We start from the raw sequence: 16,075 nt of genomic DNA, 5'->3' as shown, positions 1-16,075 counted from the left end.
TTAGGCGCCGCGGCGGTCCCTTTCTAATTACGATCATCCCTGAGAAAATTTCGCGCCAACTTCTTTTGCTGTTGACAGCCAGACTACTCACCATGTCGGCCATTCGCCCCCGTTCCCTACCAGAACTTGTGGGCACCCTAGTGAACGAAAATTTCATTCATATCTTCCAGCAACTCGACGATCCTAAGGATCTCTTTCATGTAATGCAGACATGCACTAGATTCAGAAACCTGGCTATCCGAGAGCTATACAAGCACATTCGCTACACCGATATAATCTCTTTCAACTCCAATACACCATTCTGGTGTGGAAGGGACGACAACATGCACGAGATACCAACCTCGGTAACCCTCGACAGAATGCTGCCACTCAACTTCAAAGTACGTCCTCAAAGCGCGTATATCCGCGTCTGGACCAGACTGTTATCTTTCACCTCACTCGATACCCTTTCTTTTGCGAACTGCGCTCTCCCAGAATCCGAATCAGTATGCTACCTGCTTGGAGGCATGCAAAACCTCCGGACGCTGTCTTTCAAGCACTGCATCTTTGTTGAGAGGCCACTCCCTTTCTGCAAAGGCTACGGTCGCTTTCCTGGGCTTCCAATCACAGACCTAACCCTCCTGTACAACCGCACGTTCCACACAGTTCCGCCACACGATGACCAAATGTTCTCCCCAGAGGGTATTACACCACACCTCCAATTTGCCACTGCTGCTACCCTTCGTTCACTGACCATCAGTTGGGATAATACTGTCTCGTCCTTCTTTGCGAATTACACACGAGAATATTCCTTTTCCTCTACGATCGATAAAGTGAACATACATTTCTCGGATCCTCTCCCAGACGGCGGACATCCGTTCTTGGACATCCACGAAGTGACAAAGCAACACCTTGGAAAGTTCCTCTGTGACGGATGTGGGGGGATCACTGAGCTGGGACTGTACGGTCCCACGGAGCGATATGTCGCCGGTGATATCGACTGTGGTGACTTCTCTTACTTGGAGAGGTACACAGGGCCAGCCACTTTGATAGGAGCTATCACCGGTCCGTTGCAGGAACTGGTGTTAAGTGATTTGGACCTTGACGTCGGCAAGGTTACTCCCGCCCTGGAGGTAGTGGCAGCGAGAAGCCCCAATCTCATCAAGCTAGATATCACGATCGCTGTATGGGATATGGAGGTTCTCTATGCGGTTTCACAGCTATTTAGTGATCTCAGGGAGCTCAGAATCAAGTACCACGACGGGTACCCCGACGAAGTAAGTTCAAGTTTGTCAATCCGCACCTTTCGCCATCTAATGGTTCGCTAGGCCGCAATTGTGAGCATGCCCTCTATGTTCTTCCACGGATTTGTCAACATGACGACGCTGCACATCTACAACCCTCAGATGCCCGTTGGAAGGTATGCATGCGATGAAGGAGAAAGGTGGATCCATGTTCCTTCCTTGAATCTCCCCGGGATTCAGACGGTGTATGAACTCGGACCCTGTGCCTTGGAGGATGTGTTGGATCTCATGATGGGGTGGATTAAGACGTGTCCGAAGTTAACGGAGATGAAGTGGGAGAAAAATAGGATTTTGATGAGGACGTCGACGAACAGCGAGGATAAGTGGTATTTCAAGGTTGGCCCCCAGCCGACGACCGTAATTAAGTCTGTGTCAGACCCAAAGATATGGTACTCTAGGCTTTGAAATTATTATATCGATTGTGCTAAACGGAACGTATACGCAAAATAGCTTGTGGGGTCAACGGTTCAAACCTAAATTCAACACTACAAAGCGAAAGGATTTGGGAACTGCATAAAATGATATCAACACACCCAGGGTCTTAGACGAGATCTGTTTTCATGAGGGCCGTTAGTAGCCAAACCATAATTTGTGGGGCGTTCAAGACGTGGATAAGTCGAGAAGTCTTGTTTGAAGGAATTGTCCGTGCTTTAGGAATCATTACGCTTCACTCTTGTTTTTATTGTGCTCCATGAAGAGTCTCTACTCCGCGAGACATACACAACCGTGCGATCAAAACGGTACGAGCCTACATGGCTACGGCGCATGGCTTGCCATGTCAGGGCTGTGGACCCGGCCGTTCCTGATTGGGACCTTGTACCGGTACCAACACCAACACATCATAAAGTGAAAAGTTGGCTCAGCACATCAAGCAAGAAAAACGTGGGCATAATGAGTTCATTCGTGAATGAGGATAACGTTCGATTCTTGATATTCTGTATTGAAGTGCCGCTGCAAGTAAATAGTACAAGATTGCACAAAATATACATAAGGATCACGAGTGCTACATAGGCTTACTTTTAATTGACAATATTATATTCATTTATGCAAACCGCCGTTTATGGCGCAGAATCCGCCTCTCCGCCTTCGATCTTAACCTTTTTGGTGCTCTGGACGGCGGGCGGGCCGCCGACTCCGCGCACTCCAACATCCGGCCCGCCGTCAGGTTCTACAGCGCGTTTTCGTTTCTCCCCTGCTTGCTCCGGGCCGTCTTCCCCTACCCACATCCTTCCTAGTCGCTCTCCCGTCTGCTGAAGCCGCCCCGACCACTCCTTGCACCACGTCCTCGACCACGTCCTCGACCGCCCCTTGCACCACCCCGCCCTCTTCCTCGGATTGGTCCGCCTTCCTCCGTGTTCCGAAGGACTGCCCGAGCCGCCGACCTGAGCACGTTCAATTTGGAAAGCCTTCTCTTCTTCCTCTGAAAATGATGAGTGAGAAAGGGAGGAAAAGATGGAGGGAATGAAGCGTACCGCCAATAGGTGGACCAAGGTCAGATCCTGGTCCTCCAGCTTTTTGACACCGTCTTTTACTTTGGTGATATCCTCAGTCAGTCAGAGATTTGCTGAATCCGACGAGACCGTGATTGTCGCCACGTTGATACTTGATGAACGGGGTCTGACCTTCGAAAAGGTCCCGGATGGGTTGCTGCAATGGTCGTCAGCGAAGAATCCAATGAACCATGGCATCATGACGAACCTTGAGCGCATTGAAGGACACGTTATCAAAAGGCGCCTTCAAACTTCAATGTAGGCGCCCTTAACGAAGGGGATTTCCTCCTCCTTCACGGTTCCGACGCCCTTGCTGTCGGGGAGTGATAAGCAGCTTGGTTCCGAGATACTCGAGATAGATATCCTTCTTCTCCACTTCCTTCTTTCCCTCGTTCGTCTTCTTCTCGTTTTCCATGTTTTTGAACGCGTCGAATTTCCGCCGTGTGATGAGGTCCTTGCGGAACTGAGCAGCTTTTCCAGTGAGGCCTTTTTCTTTCACCTTCATCTGGCAATAATCCTCCCTGTGAATTTCCGTCAGGACGAACATGACGCAGTAGGGAGATTAGACGCACTTAGACATAATCACCAGTTCCTTCCCTTCCCACGTTGGCTTGGGGTCAGCATTGAGGAACGTTTCGACTCCGCTCATCTCGGTGAACTCGACAAATACAGATCCTTTGAATCTTTTGTGCTCATCCCTGCGCATACGCACTTCGTTCGTATTTCCGTAGAACTGGAAGAAATCCTCCAGGACGGGATTGGAGTTTCGAGTTTTCTTCCTCAGTACCAAATCCTTTCTGCAGGTCGCGAATAGGTCAGAAGAAGGTGAGAAAAGGCAATACTGGACGTACGGCATACACGCTACGCTCGAACTGCCCCACTGGTTCCTTGGGCTCCGTCCTTCGTCGAACTTGTTTTCCCGCCTCATCCACCTCAAGAAGTTCACTGGCTCGAAGGGCATCTGGTATTTTAGCTAGCAGAGGAGCGTATTCGCGCATCCGTTTGAAAGACGTGACGATGTCGAGAGGTATCCAGTGTTCGGCATCTTTGGCGTGTAGTGTCCACATGAACCTGTTCCCGATGTTCGTCGGCGGTGTAAATAGCAAAACAAATGGTGTATTCACCTATCATAAGGCAGATTGGAGTCAGCAAAGTAGAACTCGACTGCAAAGAGGAGTCAGACGGAAGGGGGGAGAGGAGTTATTAGGCTCACTCTGCCGGACGGCTTTGTCGAGTTTTATCTTTTCTTCCCCTTCATTCATGATGACGTCAGGCGCGGCCGTTACTGCAGGATCAGCATCTACAACTACAGCTGGTGCTTCGATCATAGTCTCGTCGGCCATCGTCGTGGGGGGAGAGGTGAGAAAAAAATGTCGACGGCAGATCTAATCAGTTTGGTCTCACGTGACCGATAATATTGTGAATAATTTAATCCAGAAACCTGTTTTTATTTAAAATTATGGTTTTTATTCCCGATTATCATCAGCGAACCATCAGTACTCGAATTCAACATCTCTTTACCAACCATATACCGAAACAAATTTCACCCTGCATCCCCCATCTCCCACAACATTCCAGTTAATACCCTGACGGCAGGGAGCCTGATATCAGGACCAATTGCGGTATATATTTTCATCCTAGCATGGTTGGTTCTATTGGACTGAGATTCTTCTTCAGTACTGTTAACGTGGTTTATTTAAACCATACATTATACTTGTACCCAATGTAGCGGCCACTATGACGCATCAAATCATCTTTGTCGACAACGAGTGTTACCTTCGCCTCTTCCACCTTCTGTGAGTTCTTGGCAAATTCCGTTTTGTCACATAAATCGTGACAGTCAACTGTGTTCCAGGTACCCAGCTAAGACCACACATTGAAAGCGGAATTAAACATATACACCGGCCCGTCCACGCGGCAAAGAGGCGGAGTAAGTACCATGTGTACGTTGAACGTTGTCGATGCTGGTGAATGCTACTTGATTACGGTGAGGCATACCGCTTATCATCATACAAGGCATCCGCTGAAGGAATGCATAGCCAATATGTGTAAGGAACTCGGTAGCCCACCAATGAAATTGACCTTATGACACAAGTCAAGGTTCCTAATACGATATAGTGGCCTTCATGTTCATTGGACTAGAGCATACGGCAGACCCAAGCTCTTATCTCGTTCTATCCTCGCGTTATTATGAAGGCGGTGCTGGTAGGTATTGCCCTCTCCAGATAATCCGCCATATAGCTGAACTGTCTTCCAGACCAACAGCAGCGGCTCCGCGCGGTGAAATTGCGGAAACGGCGAACGATGTCCTAGAAAAAAATGTGAACATCCTGCGTCAGCTCGGGGTTCTGTCTTCTAAGCGGAGGAGAAGCGGTCAAATCTTTCCTACTGCGTTACCTGGTGCAAGAGCGTAGCGGGCGCTTCTTGCTTTAAATGCTGCAATATAATATGTTGACCACTCTCTCCAGTCGCAACGCCAACATCGATTATAGCCGCAATCCTCATGCAAGGGGCCTTGAGGCAGTGCCGCTCGGTTCGGTTTTACAGGGCCAACAATGTCTCCGACCGGTTGGGCACGATACTAGGTCTCTAAATCCCGCTCTCTGGACTTTTCAATTTAATGCTAGCGGCAATACCTGCCCGGTATGTAAAAATAGAACCCGCATAAATTTGAAGCTTATTTCCAAATTCTAGATCCCCCACCGAAATACCCTCTCGTGAACTATCCATTCTACCCACCGCTAGGTTCACAAGATGAGCATCACATTCCTCACGAAATATGGGATGCCTCATCACCATAATGAGCCTAGGCCCTGTTCTTTTTCGGGATGGCGTCGGCGCAAATCACTGTGTACTACCAGCAGACATTTCAGCACACTCAAGTGACGTCTACAGTTTCAACTTCTGCAGAATCAGCTTCGTATACCGGAGCAGGCTGCATATGACCCCACAATTCTCGAGGCACCTGCGATACCTGACCCATTACCTCCCTATGCAATTCGATATCGAGCTCCAGAACCGGGAACACATCAGGGATATCGATACCACAGACTTGGCAACTTTGTCGGGTTCTCTATTGAAATGTCCGTGACCAACCAGCTCCGTGAGTTCCCTTCCCTTTCTGGTCAGTTCATCTAGCTGATATATTGTTTTCGCAGTGGGAAAGAATTCGTCATATATACAAGTGCCGTTCCTGAACCTGATGGCAAACCTTGAGAAGAGAGGAGGGAGAGTGAATGTTCGTATTGGCTGGGAACACGCAAGAGACAGCAGTTCTCGTCGAGAGCTTAGATGGTGGAAGGATGATTCATAAAGATGTTGAGAATGTTTCCAACCCCGTACGTCAATCTTCTGTTGCACTGGGAAAACACTGATGCGCCGTCCGTAGACGGAAACACCGCCTTTAGACTATACGACAGATTTGTTCTATATCATGAGGAATATCTCCGACCTTGTTAATGTCTACTGGTATCTTGGTGCGTCTGCTACATTCTTGTTCTGCATCCAGAATGCTCATATCCTCATCGATTCCAGGCATCCCCTTTTACAACACTTCTGAATTCCAGCTTGCCATCGCTGAACAAGGACAAGCTATTTTGGGTGACTATCTTCTTGGTCTTCAAGCCGGTAATGAACCCGACCTTTATCAGCGCCACGGACATCGCTCCGATGTACGTCAACAAAATCTGCCTGGAGCTATTCCCCTTACATTGTTTGCAGGGATACCAGCCGTCAGACTATGTGTCAGAAGTTGGCGAGCTCATCTACGCCATGACGATCGATGCTAACATCAAGAGCCTGAATAACCTTATTGGTCCAAGTGTCGCAACAGGCGACTGGACACCCTGAAATGGTGTGGGATACGGGTTTTGTTGACATGTACAACGATAATCTAGCATACCTTTCTGTGGAACAGTACGTTTCTCTCCTTTCGTCTACCAGCCAAACCTTCATCTGGTTGTAGCTACCCCTCGGACAATTGTGCCGCTCAATATGGTTCGAGTTATGGGGAGGCTCGCGACCCGCAGATGATGTTTCCACGATACCTAAACCATACGGCTGGACAAGCCCTCGCGAAGCTATACTTGAATTCGACCAGCTATGCCCAAAACAAGGGGAAACCCTTGATAATGTTCGAGACTAATACGGCGTCGTGTGGTGGATTCCCAGGAGTTAGTGACTCCTTCGGTGCAGCGCTATGGGGGCTGGATTACGCAATGCAGTTGGCGTATTCGAATTTTTCGGGCGCTCTGATGCACGTCGGAGGACAGGGTGTTTATTATAACGTATGTCCTTAGCACCCCTTAGCGATGATGGCACTAATTTAATGGAATAGCCTTTTACGCGTATGTTGCCGTAGAAACACCCTCTGAGAATACTATACTGATTCTACGTACAGCACCTCCAACGAATCAGTCGACCTTCCGCCAATGGACGATTGGACCCATATACTATTCGGCGCTAGTTATTGCCGAAGCACTCGGATCTTCAGAGAGCGGTTCACAGATTGCAGACCTCAACGCTAACGACGGGAACATCTACACCCCTGCGTATGCAATATACGAGAGCGGTAATCCGGTTCGTGTGGCGCTGTTCAACTACATCACGGATCCATCGGGGGCTAGCAACTATACGGCATCGATATACGCTGGCGAGAATGTGCAGCAGGTTCGAGTCAAGTGAGTCTCCTGCAAACCTTCACAGTTCCCATCTGATGCATAACTACCATAGATACCTCAGCGCAGACTCCGTATCCCAGAAAGGTTCCTTTAAGTGGGCTGGGCAGACATTTGGGGACCACTTTGCTTCCGATGGGCGGTTGATGGGTGACGAGGACGTGCGGACCAGTTGTCTGTAGCGTGTCAGTGTGATATTAGTGTGCCTGCTCCGGGGTTCGCATTGGTGTTTCTTCGTGCATGATGAAGTAGTGGACGTAGAGACACAGACTTTCCCGACCACGGTGCAGACGAGGACGGTCAATACGGCGACGGTGGCGGAGGGTGTTTTGGCGACGAGTAATGGGCATCATTGGGCGGCAGGTGGGGGCATATGGGAGCACGAGTAAGGGATCACTGAGAAAGAACAGCGCTAAGGGTGTGAAGGTGGGAGACGGGTAGGTTGAGCGTTGTGGTGATGCTGAGTATCTTAATGGGTGTGATTCTGATTGACTGGTCCACTTGTTTTGCATGAACCTGGGATACCGTTTGTATATTAATAATATTGGGACACGCATCTCTACACCAGAGCTACTGTACGCAAGTTTCTTTGTATTTGGGGCATATGGTCTGAATTAGAATAATATAATGGTTCATGTAGATTCATTGCAGCTACCGTAAAGACAATGAAACGTAGCGATGAGATCTACAACCCTCAATGGGAGTGAAACTATGTCGCCGCAATTCTGGGAAATATCTCTGTTCATTGCGGACTTTTCTTGTATTCAGCGTCAAGATTATCCCTCAGTACTCCTTCATTGTAGGTATAAAAGAATGTCTGAGCTGCCAAGATTGGCGGGAGTCGAACAGCTGTTGAAATGAATCTTCAGTCCGACAACAGCGGACTGAGAATCCTGAGTTAGAATATTTTATAGTAATATGTGCATTCAGGATACTAGTGAACCATCGAAACTGCTGGATTTTGATCAACAGATATATGCAATCATTGACATTTGCCAGAAAACAGGGCCGTTCAGAATCCAACGACTTAAAACATAAGATATCTGCTACAAGGGGTCTTCAACGTATGTTGCCAGAGAAAGTGGTTCAAATGCGCGCCACCCCGAGCAGGGTAGAAATCAAAAGCAAAAATAAGAAAAAAAGCCGAAAACAGTGCGTACGTAGCAGTCCGGGGCTGTAGGTTAGGTGAATAGAAATCAGGAAACCATGTAGCTACTAGTCCATAAGATCTACATCTCCTACATTAACATTTAGTGAACGATCAGACTACTGAAAGATAATTTAGCTACATATTACTGGGTCATGGCGGAGCAATACTCTAGTTCTTTCTAGTCACTATCTGGATTGTTGTCGATGAGCGTAAACCTCCACACCGTTGCTTAGGGTTATGAATAGCTATGCTCAGAAAATAACGGAAATACAAGCGAAAGCAGATATAAAAAAAAAGAAATTACGAAGCGAAGAAGAATTCGGAATATAAGGTAAATAACCGTCGTTTACTGCTAAAAGTACTACGGTTGTAGTCATAACTACTAAACAAAGCCAGAGAAATGATGAAAAAAAAAATGAAAAGCGACATGAGACAGAAATCCACATTCACATGGTTCAATAGTAAATGATTTACCTACACCCAGGAAGATGCATGATCTTTCCCATCCCCTCGTCCTGCAATCTGAACTAGCCGTGTCGCCATTTTATTCACACTTTCCAGCGTAAACGCAATCCCTCCAAGCAGCGTACATGAGAACCACAAAACATTGTCCTTCCGGGCTTCCAGCAGTCCATGGCTCAGTATCAAGCCACCCTAGTGGATTAACAGCAGGCGTGACGGTCCCATTTGCAGTAACATGTGGGTTTCCTTCAGTGTCATTCCCAGAAAGAGTGGCCCGAACGTCATCAGCCCATGAGATATACGTCTGATTAAAAGACTCGGGCTGCAAGACAGCCATACGATAGATAACGGAGGCGATCATCGATGTACCACTGATCTCGCCAAACCCGTGACCGTCTCCTCGTATGTCGTCGACGTAATTCCGGACCAATCCTTCGGTGGTTGGGGATCCCATAATGCCGTCAACGATTTCCTTGATCCACTTCGTCAAGTTATCGATTGCTTCCTGGCGTCACGAAGCGAGTGAGGCTACAGGTGCTTCATGATAGTCGCCAACACACGAGCCATTCCTCCAGCCGCCCAGCCATTCCCTGTGCTCCACAATCCAACGTCCTGGCTCTGCGGGCCGATGATGTGCATCCATACACCATCGTAGGACTCGCTAGAAATATTAGTAGCTTGCAGTACTTCACGATAATATCCACATTGTTTATACGACTCGTGGAGAAGAGATACGTTCAACGTGTCAGCGGCATAGTATGCGATGAAGGGAGGCGCCATGTAGATGAAATCGCTCCTGAAAACATCGCTATCAGTCTGATTGCGATAACGAGAATGCAAAGACACCAACCAGAGTTCAGCGACATCTGCTCTCTGACTAATAGCACCATTTTCCCATCTGGGTGCCTGCCCCAACACATTCTATTTCCTCCCGGAATGCCTCCGCATAGGATTCGTTCGTCTTCCCAATCAACCAGGCAAACACGCCCAAGCTCGCCGGATCCCCAACCGCACCATCGCCATTGCTCAATCCATTAGCTCCAACACTCAATACAATATTCTCTTTGGCGTACGCGAGCGCCTTGACGGATGAAGGCAAGTACGACTCGGCTGGTAAAGGAGTCTGGCCATAGACGGACATGTTCGGGTTGTAGAGTTCGAGAAGTGCTTCAGATGCGGTGTCGAATTCCCAGGAATGTGAGGGAAGAGATTCTGCAAGAGCCGCAACCGATGCGATGTCAAAGCCAGGAGAAAGGGCAAAGGGGTCCGTAGCGAATGTCATCGGCGCGACCTGTAAAGGGGTCATTATGAGCAACGATTCTCAGTGTATAGTGGAGGAAGACTGACCGCCAAAGCAAGTAATATGCCTCCATTCATATTTTGAAGATGTTCAATATAGTAGAGCAATATGAATTCGTCTACGAGGTTGAACTGGAAAAGCTTGGCTGGGATACAGGCAGGCCTTGAAAGTGTGCTGTGCGGTACTTATAAAGTGTAAGAATGAACTTGGCTTTCCGGAGGGATATCGCAAACACCGCCTAGGCACTACCGAGAAATGCTGACCATGTTACCGAATTGTCATCTGAGGCCCGCCCCTGCGCAACAATGCACATCGCCGCCGTTACGACGTGCGCTCAGGCCCTATTGGCACCGCCTATGTAGCGCAGAAAACGGCTTTAGATATATATATCATGGCAGTACACCCGGAGGACCCAATCCGAGATTTGGACGATTTCGAAGAAGATGCATGACCAGATGCTTTCTGCAAATTCATGGCTTCCTATCAACACAGTCTATGCCCCTGAGGGTTAAAAGACGTTGTAGATCTGTTTTAGAATAATCTCGCCAAGTTTTGTTTTGACCTGAAGAAAGGACACCTGCCAAGTAAGCAATTCAGAACTCCGGTGCACCGTGTGTGTGGACTCCGCAGGACATACGGAAAAGCCACTAAGACCGACGTACCAAGGACTACAGTTTTGGAGCATGCTTTAAACACTGATGACGCCGCTGTCCCCGTTGGCAAACAAAAAAAAACGGAAAACGACCACCGGGCAGCTTACCAAGCATAGAACCACCGTAGACCACCGTCCGACGGACACGGCAATAGTTCCCTGCAAGTTCATTGTGGTCTATTTTCAACTTTATTCGAAGCCTCAACATTCCTAGAAATATGGTACTTACTCTCTGGAAGACGTTCCAAGGTTTCAAAATTGCGCTCGCCGCTACGCAGTGCGGCCCAGTACTAGTTGCATCTCCCGCAAACGCCATCCTTTTTCTTTCAGACAAAGATGTTCCTTTCCATGCGTGGCCATGATAGGAATTACGGGACGGTTGGCACGGGTGCTCAAACTGTATAGGGATTCTGGATCCAAAAAAGGAAGCGGGTTCAGTCGGGGTCGCTAGTATATGTGTTTTCCCTTGAAAGCTGACCTGACAGATATTACTATCTAGACCGATATTGGTCCGAAAAATCTTGAGGTTGCATAGCACCGCAAAAATACGGTCGACGGGTATGGTCATGACCCGTACCATTGACACAATTCCAGCCCACATAGTGGTGGTACGGGTCAGCCGTAGTATTTGACGGTCATATCCGGGCATTTTCTATTACGTACTCTGATCTATACCGTTACCTTGCTTGCCAAGGTCTCTCCAGGTCTATTACCCGCGCTTATTAATCGGGAGATATCACGTGCGACGGAATCACCCGATAACACATGATGATGTAGACTGTAGTCGTCAGTCCTGTCTTCGTGAGCCAGCGGGTATTGGTGTACTACTTCCTCAGCAATTGTGATACCTCACTACAAGATGCCTTCAGGGCAAAAGGTGTCCATGTCTATAGCATCGTTAGCAAAGACATTGTCAAACAACTACCAGGGATTATCCTAAATTTCCTCATTGAAACACAAACAAAGGGTATGATTCATATCACTCCATCGTCGATGCTTTTTCTTCATAGCTTCGTAGAAACTATCCAGGGCAGACAGAAGGATATCTACAAATTATCTTTGGCCCTCGGAACCAGGAACATCCACATCCTTCAACTTATCCATGAACACTGATTGCATACCTGGGCTATCACGAACCGATCTTTTGTGATAGTATAAATGTCTGTACTGGGGCCTTACCGGTGGAAATGATTTTCAACCGGCGCCAGGGAGGTAAGTATGTGTACTTGCAATTGACTTGCAAATATTATAAATGTCCTACCAATTCAACATGAATTTGAAGTGCAAGAGCCTCTTTGATAACCGCTAAAGCAAGGTATCAAAGTCGTCAAACGACGACCGCTAGTATTCAGCAGAGTTTAGCCTCATCATGATATCTTCCCTGGACACGTGAGTGCAATGCACGGTCCGATGCTGCCCAAATTTGAGATCATTAAGGATCATCCCAGGACTCTGCTGAAAGATGTCGGTTCCATGGATGGCTTCAAGACGACTTTGCTCCGCGTAATTGTATGGATTTTATCCGCGGGACTAGTACATTCCAGGCAGACTTCCTCAGGATGACGTACAATATCTGGTGACTAGTATCTCCTACCCCGGCGTTTAGTGATAAGCATCTCAAGTAACTTTCAGGAACAGTCGGCTAGCTGCAAAAGAACGTAACATATGCGGTCGATTTTGTACAATGGGTTTGTTATTCGGGTACATTCAGAACACTGATTGTCTCGGAAATCGGATTGATCGGACTTGTATTTTTATCCCTTTCGCGCTATGATAAAGTATATCTCGCCAAAATATTTCATAGATACAGATCTTAAATCGAATTTACACGAATTTACTGCATTTAGGACTGGTATCGGCAAGCGCTAGCATTCGCGAGAACCTATAGACCGTGCGGTTTCGATAGCTGAGATGAAGATTCGTGGATAACCTTCATCGCGATATTGAGCACCGGAGTAGAAGTGCTGTTGACCGGAGTGAAATCACCATCAGCACTCTTCTATGCAGCGCCCTTACGAAATCGAATAAAGGACACTTCTCCGGCACTGGCCACGGTCTCCTTCGACAATGCCTGCCCTCGAGCTACTCGTAAAATGATGAGCAGGGGCGTTATTCCCTGTCGAAACGGGTAAATAAACGATAAGGAGGGACAGCATCAAGCTCACCTCAATCATAATCATCAACGGGACAAACAAGCTCGAGGCGGTGTTGTTTAGACCGTACAATATTATGAAGACAAAGGAGACCAGCGCGTATGGGATGGCACATTCGATCATCATCGCGGCCACTCCTGTATATGCGCCACCATACTGAGGTCCCAGAGAAGATTGAATCTTCCTTCGCATGAGAAGGACGCGGGAAACGATCATCAAAGTCACCAGGAGGTTGAAAAAGATCGCTAAAGACCAATAAGGGACAGAAAGATCAACAATCTCTGACGCCCAGAGACCGGCTCCCGGAGTTGCAAGTCTGAGGACCACGAACACGCCCAATACTTCAAAGACGTTAAAAGACTTTACAGCGATAAAGTGCAGTAACAACTTACTAGCTACTGCCAAGAGAACTAATCCTGGAACTACGATAATCATCCACTGATTATGGTAGACGACATAGCAGCGCCAAAGCTTCAATTTTTAACAGATCAGCCTGGTGAACTCGACAGCTAATCTTTTACGTACCATGCAAAGGTCGGCCAATATAGTGAGAAGAACAGAAGCCGCGTTTCCCAACGTTTGAAACTTCTGGTCCTGCTGCTCGAGTTGGTAAGCAAGGGGACCTCCGGGGTAGTTGCGTTCATCGATCCACGCCAGCTCATTGAAGTGGATGTTGCAGGCTGTATAGATAGTGGAGAGGACGACGATGAAAGAAATAAAGACTATCGTCTGCCAGACGTAATGCTTCTTGGACGAATGCAGGATATGATACGCCGCAAGGAAAGCAATTATCAGCTGACCGCCTATGACTTTTCAATGAGCTATTGAAGAGACCAGAATCGAAGTTGAAACGAACCGTATGCCATGGCGCCAATATGAACAGCCGCATTCAGTACCTGTTCAAGCCAAAGAAGGGAAGCAGGTTCGTCCGTCCTGTAGGGGTCTCTGGGCATGTGCATGGTTGTGTGAATGTACTCGATTATGGTTACATTTTGTACTGGGAAGTCTCGTGGCAGGATATGCGGGTCGTCAAGCTATCGCAAGGTGAATCTGGCATTGAACATCAGTGACTCTCCGACCCGCGCGATACTAATGCTAGACAGACTGATGCTAAAAGGAACATCAGATGCTTGTCAGATGCGACAATGTGGGTACAAAATGTCAGTCCTCGCCTGGAGGCAATGTCAGTGTTGACATTTATCAGCAACTGTCGGATGTTTTCCATTGGTTTGCCATGTACTTACCACGACTTGAAAGTTGATCGCGACGGGCTGCCTAGTAAAGGCGCCGAAGCTTCGGAAACCTTTGGAAGACTTGATTCGAATTCTTCACGTGCCGTTCACCACATGCCGAAGACCTGCCGACTGATAGAAGCCCGTCCCAAAGAGGCAGGAATGGGCCGCCCATCCGAAAGAATCGGTGACGTTAAGGAGCCGGAGCGAATGAAATCACACTCTGGCATTTCTTCTAGAGGACCGTCAAAGTCGTGCTGGCGATTGCTGTAACACAACTTATACTGCATGGACTCAATCAAACTTGCTCCAGTACCATATGACGTCGGATAGGAATACGCAACAGCAACAGACCTAGAAGACCGTATACTCAAGCGTCCAATATAATGTTGGCAATCGTCGGGCAGCGCTTTTACGGAGAAACTTGAGCTTGAACCATGAATGCATGAAGAAGCATGCCTACGAAGCGGTGCTGGGCAGCGTGATCATTGATGATCGCGTTGGAAGCAGGATCGGTATTCGACTCTTTGACGAATATTTCTGTATCCCAATTACAACAACACGCAGTACTCAGCTCACTGAAAGTCGATGTACGCAAAGTGGTGGCGCTCCGAGTCGTCGGAAATGTCGAGTTACGAGCTGCTCTCTTCGTCTAATAGAGATACCGGGCCAGATACAACGAAGGACAATGGGTGCATTTCATCTTCTGGTAGGTGTAATGCAATTGACAATCGCTTTCTATTTGTTGACAAGGACTGTTATATAGGCCACAATAACAGGAGAGATCGCTTGTCGTTTGGGCGTGCATAGCAACGCTGCTCTCTTCCCTTCTCGCATTTTCCCTGGCTATTCTAAGCATCGGGAAAGACAACCGCAGCTGCAGCGAACAAAGATTCTCCCCAAGCCATCACCCAAGCCAGTATATCAACTTTGACCGCATTTTTCGCGACAGACAGGCGAAAGAGATCCCATGTGACCAGATTATCGTGAACTTTCCTGACGTCGTGGCATTGGTGAACAAATCCTGATATTGCACGCCTTGTGTCATGAGGATACGAGCCGCCAATAGGCGCGCGATTCTTGGATCTGTGTATCCGGACGACCGTCACATCATCGTATCAGCGAATGTCAGTCTCTGTTCGGCGTAAGCTCTGCACAAACGACTTGTACTAATCGCAGTTCCTAGACATCCACCATCGTACAATTTGTCCATCTAGATTACGGTATGGAACATTGCAGCGTGATGTTCTCTTTGCCCCCACCCAGTCGTGGATTTGATCCGGAAGTGGTAATCCAGGAGGAGTCATCTATCGATGTATGGCTCTTAGATTCAATCTGGTCGGAACGGCTCATACGCGTAGCAGCGGGGGAAGTGGTGCCGAGGAGAAAGACGTTGGTGGCGACCATTCGACCTTACGGTGGCAATCAGACGGTAGAGCGCTTCTACTGTCCCTCGGGAGGTCATACGATGCTCGAACTCGCGTGCTCAAAATCCAGCAGTCAGCCCTGTCACCTGGAATTTTGGCAAAATGGGGAAATTTTCCCTCCTGCAGGTACGCGATTGGATGGTACTTAGAGTACACAAACGAAACTGACCGAGCTTCTAAGGCATATACATAGTACAAGAGAGCAGTCCATGTAATTGACTCTTTTGAACGATAATAGATAGGAAGGATG

General features: G+C 48.0%; 7 protein-coding genes across 7 annotated transcripts; 3 read left to right on the top strand and 4 right to left on the bottom strand.

Moving 5' to 3' along the window:
- Positions 1-18: 18 nt before the first annotated feature.
- EV420DRAFT_1571956 (uncharacterized protein) lies at positions 19-1,853 on the top strand. Its single transcript, XM_060474339.1, has 2 exons — positions 19-1,256; positions 1,308-1,853. The coding sequence occupies exons 1-2, from the start codon at positions 93-95 to the stop codon at positions 1,686-1,688; spliced, it is 1,545 nt and encodes a 514-aa protein (XP_060325539.1). The 5' UTR covers positions 19-92; the 3' UTR covers positions 1,689-1,853.
- A 488-nt stretch (positions 1,854-2,341) lies between these two features.
- Positions 2,342-4,116, bottom strand: EV420DRAFT_1622634 (uncharacterized protein; the record flags this gene model as incomplete). The annotated part of the gene is made up of 9 exons (XM_060475830.1): positions 2,342-2,701; positions 2,756-2,827; positions 2,859-2,930; positions 3,026-3,086; positions 3,124-3,294; positions 3,346-3,566; positions 3,625-3,844; positions 3,898-3,937; positions 3,987-4,116. 9 exons carry the CDS (start codon positions 4,114-4,116, stop codon positions 2,342-2,344), a joined length of 1,347 nt encoding a protein of 448 aa, XP_060325538.1.
- A 1,485-nt stretch (positions 4,117-5,601) lies between these two features.
- On the top strand, positions 5,602-7,838 carry EV420DRAFT_1622633 (glycoside hydrolase family 79 protein; the record flags this gene model as incomplete). Its single annotated transcript, XM_060475829.1, has 11 exons — positions 5,602-5,655; positions 5,684-5,876; positions 5,932-6,011; positions 6,040-6,111; positions 6,162-6,249; positions 6,308-6,444; positions 6,606-6,688; positions 6,738-7,063; positions 7,173-7,452; positions 7,505-7,623; positions 7,651-7,838. The coding sequence occupies 11 exons, from the start codon at positions 5,602-5,604 to the stop codon at positions 7,836-7,838; spliced, it is 1,620 nt and encodes a 539-aa protein (XP_060325537.1).
- A 799-nt stretch (positions 7,839-8,637) lies between these two features.
- EV420DRAFT_1571948 (uncharacterized protein) lies at positions 8,638-9,055 on the bottom strand. Its single transcript, XM_060474338.1, has one exon. It carries the CDS (start codon positions 9,043-9,045, stop codon positions 8,851-8,853), a length of 195 nt encoding a protein of 64 aa, XP_060325536.1. The 5' UTR covers positions 9,046-9,055; the 3' UTR covers positions 8,638-8,850.
- Positions 9,056-9,143: 88 nt separating this feature from the next.
- On the bottom strand, positions 9,144-10,438 carry EV420DRAFT_1648351 (uncharacterized protein; the record flags this gene model as incomplete). Its single annotated transcript, XM_060478141.1, has 5 exons — positions 9,144-9,566; positions 9,620-9,857; positions 9,912-9,927; positions 9,980-10,352; positions 10,409-10,438. The coding sequence occupies 5 exons, from the start codon at positions 10,436-10,438 to the stop codon at positions 9,144-9,146; spliced, it is 1,080 nt and encodes a 359-aa protein (XP_060325535.1).
- A 2,359-nt stretch (positions 10,439-12,797) lies between these two features.
- EV420DRAFT_1571936 (uncharacterized protein) lies at positions 12,798-14,443 on the bottom strand. The gene is made up of 6 exons (XM_060474337.1): positions 14,250-14,443; positions 14,023-14,200; positions 13,692-13,969; positions 13,559-13,637; positions 13,179-13,507; positions 12,798-13,129 (listed from the first exon to the last, which is right to left on the bottom strand). The coding sequence occupies exons 2-6, from the start codon at positions 14,117-14,119 to the stop codon at positions 13,013-13,015; spliced, it is 900 nt and encodes a 299-aa protein (XP_060325534.1). The 5' UTR covers positions 14,120-14,200; positions 14,250-14,443; the 3' UTR covers positions 12,798-13,012.
- Positions 14,444-15,440: 997 nt separating this feature from the next.
- On the top strand, positions 15,441-16,051 carry EV420DRAFT_921783 (uncharacterized protein). The gene has a single exon (XM_060483997.1). The coding sequence runs from the start codon at positions 15,624-15,626 to the stop codon at positions 15,972-15,974; it is 351 nt and encodes a 116-aa protein (XP_060325533.1). The 5' UTR covers positions 15,441-15,623; the 3' UTR covers positions 15,975-16,051.
- Positions 16,052-16,075: the final 24 nt, after the last annotated feature.

The sequence above is a fragment of the Desarmillaria tabescens genome, assembly GCF_030435595.1.
Source record: "Desarmillaria tabescens strain CCBAS 213 chromosome Unknown EV420scaffold_49, whole genome shotgun sequence".
Lineage (NCBI taxonomy): Eukaryota > Fungi > Basidiomycota > Agaricomycetes > Agaricales > Physalacriaceae > Desarmillaria > Desarmillaria tabescens.
This window is presented reverse-complemented; position numbering and strand designations above follow the sequence as displayed.

What these genes read in the sequence shown, in the direction of transcription:
- EV420DRAFT_1571948 (XM_060474338.1), bottom strand. Translation starts at nt 9,045, where the DNA reads ATGTGGATTTCTGTCTCATGTCGCTTTTCATTTTTTTTTTCATCATTT.
- EV420DRAFT_921783 (XM_060483997.1), top strand. Translation starts at nt 15,624, where the DNA reads ATGGAACATTGCAGCGTGATGTTCTCTTTGCCCCCACCCAGTCGTGGA.
- EV420DRAFT_1571936 (XM_060474337.1), bottom strand. Translation starts at nt 14,119, where the DNA reads ATGCCCAGAGACCCCTACAGGACGGACGAACCTGCTTCCCTTCTTTGG. An exon ending in TATTGGCCGACCTTTGCATG is followed by an intron (nt 13,638 to 13,691) that starts GTACGTAAAAGA and finishes TAAAAATTGAAG; the next exon opens with CTTTGGCGCTGCTATGTCGT. An exon ending in AGTTCTCTTGGCAGTAGCTA is followed by an intron (nt 13,508 to 13,558) that starts GTAAGTTGTTAC and finishes ACGTCTTTGAAG; the next exon opens with TATTGGGCGTGTTCGTGGTC.
- EV420DRAFT_1571956 (XM_060474339.1), top strand. Translation starts at nt 93, where the DNA reads ATGTCGGCCATTCGCCCCCGTTCCCTACCAGAACTTGTGGGCACCCTA. An exon ending in ACGACGGGTACCCCGACGAA is followed by an intron (nt 1,257 to 1,307) that starts GTAAGTTCAAGT and finishes ATGGTTCGCTAG; the next exon opens with GCCGCAATTGTGAGCATGCC.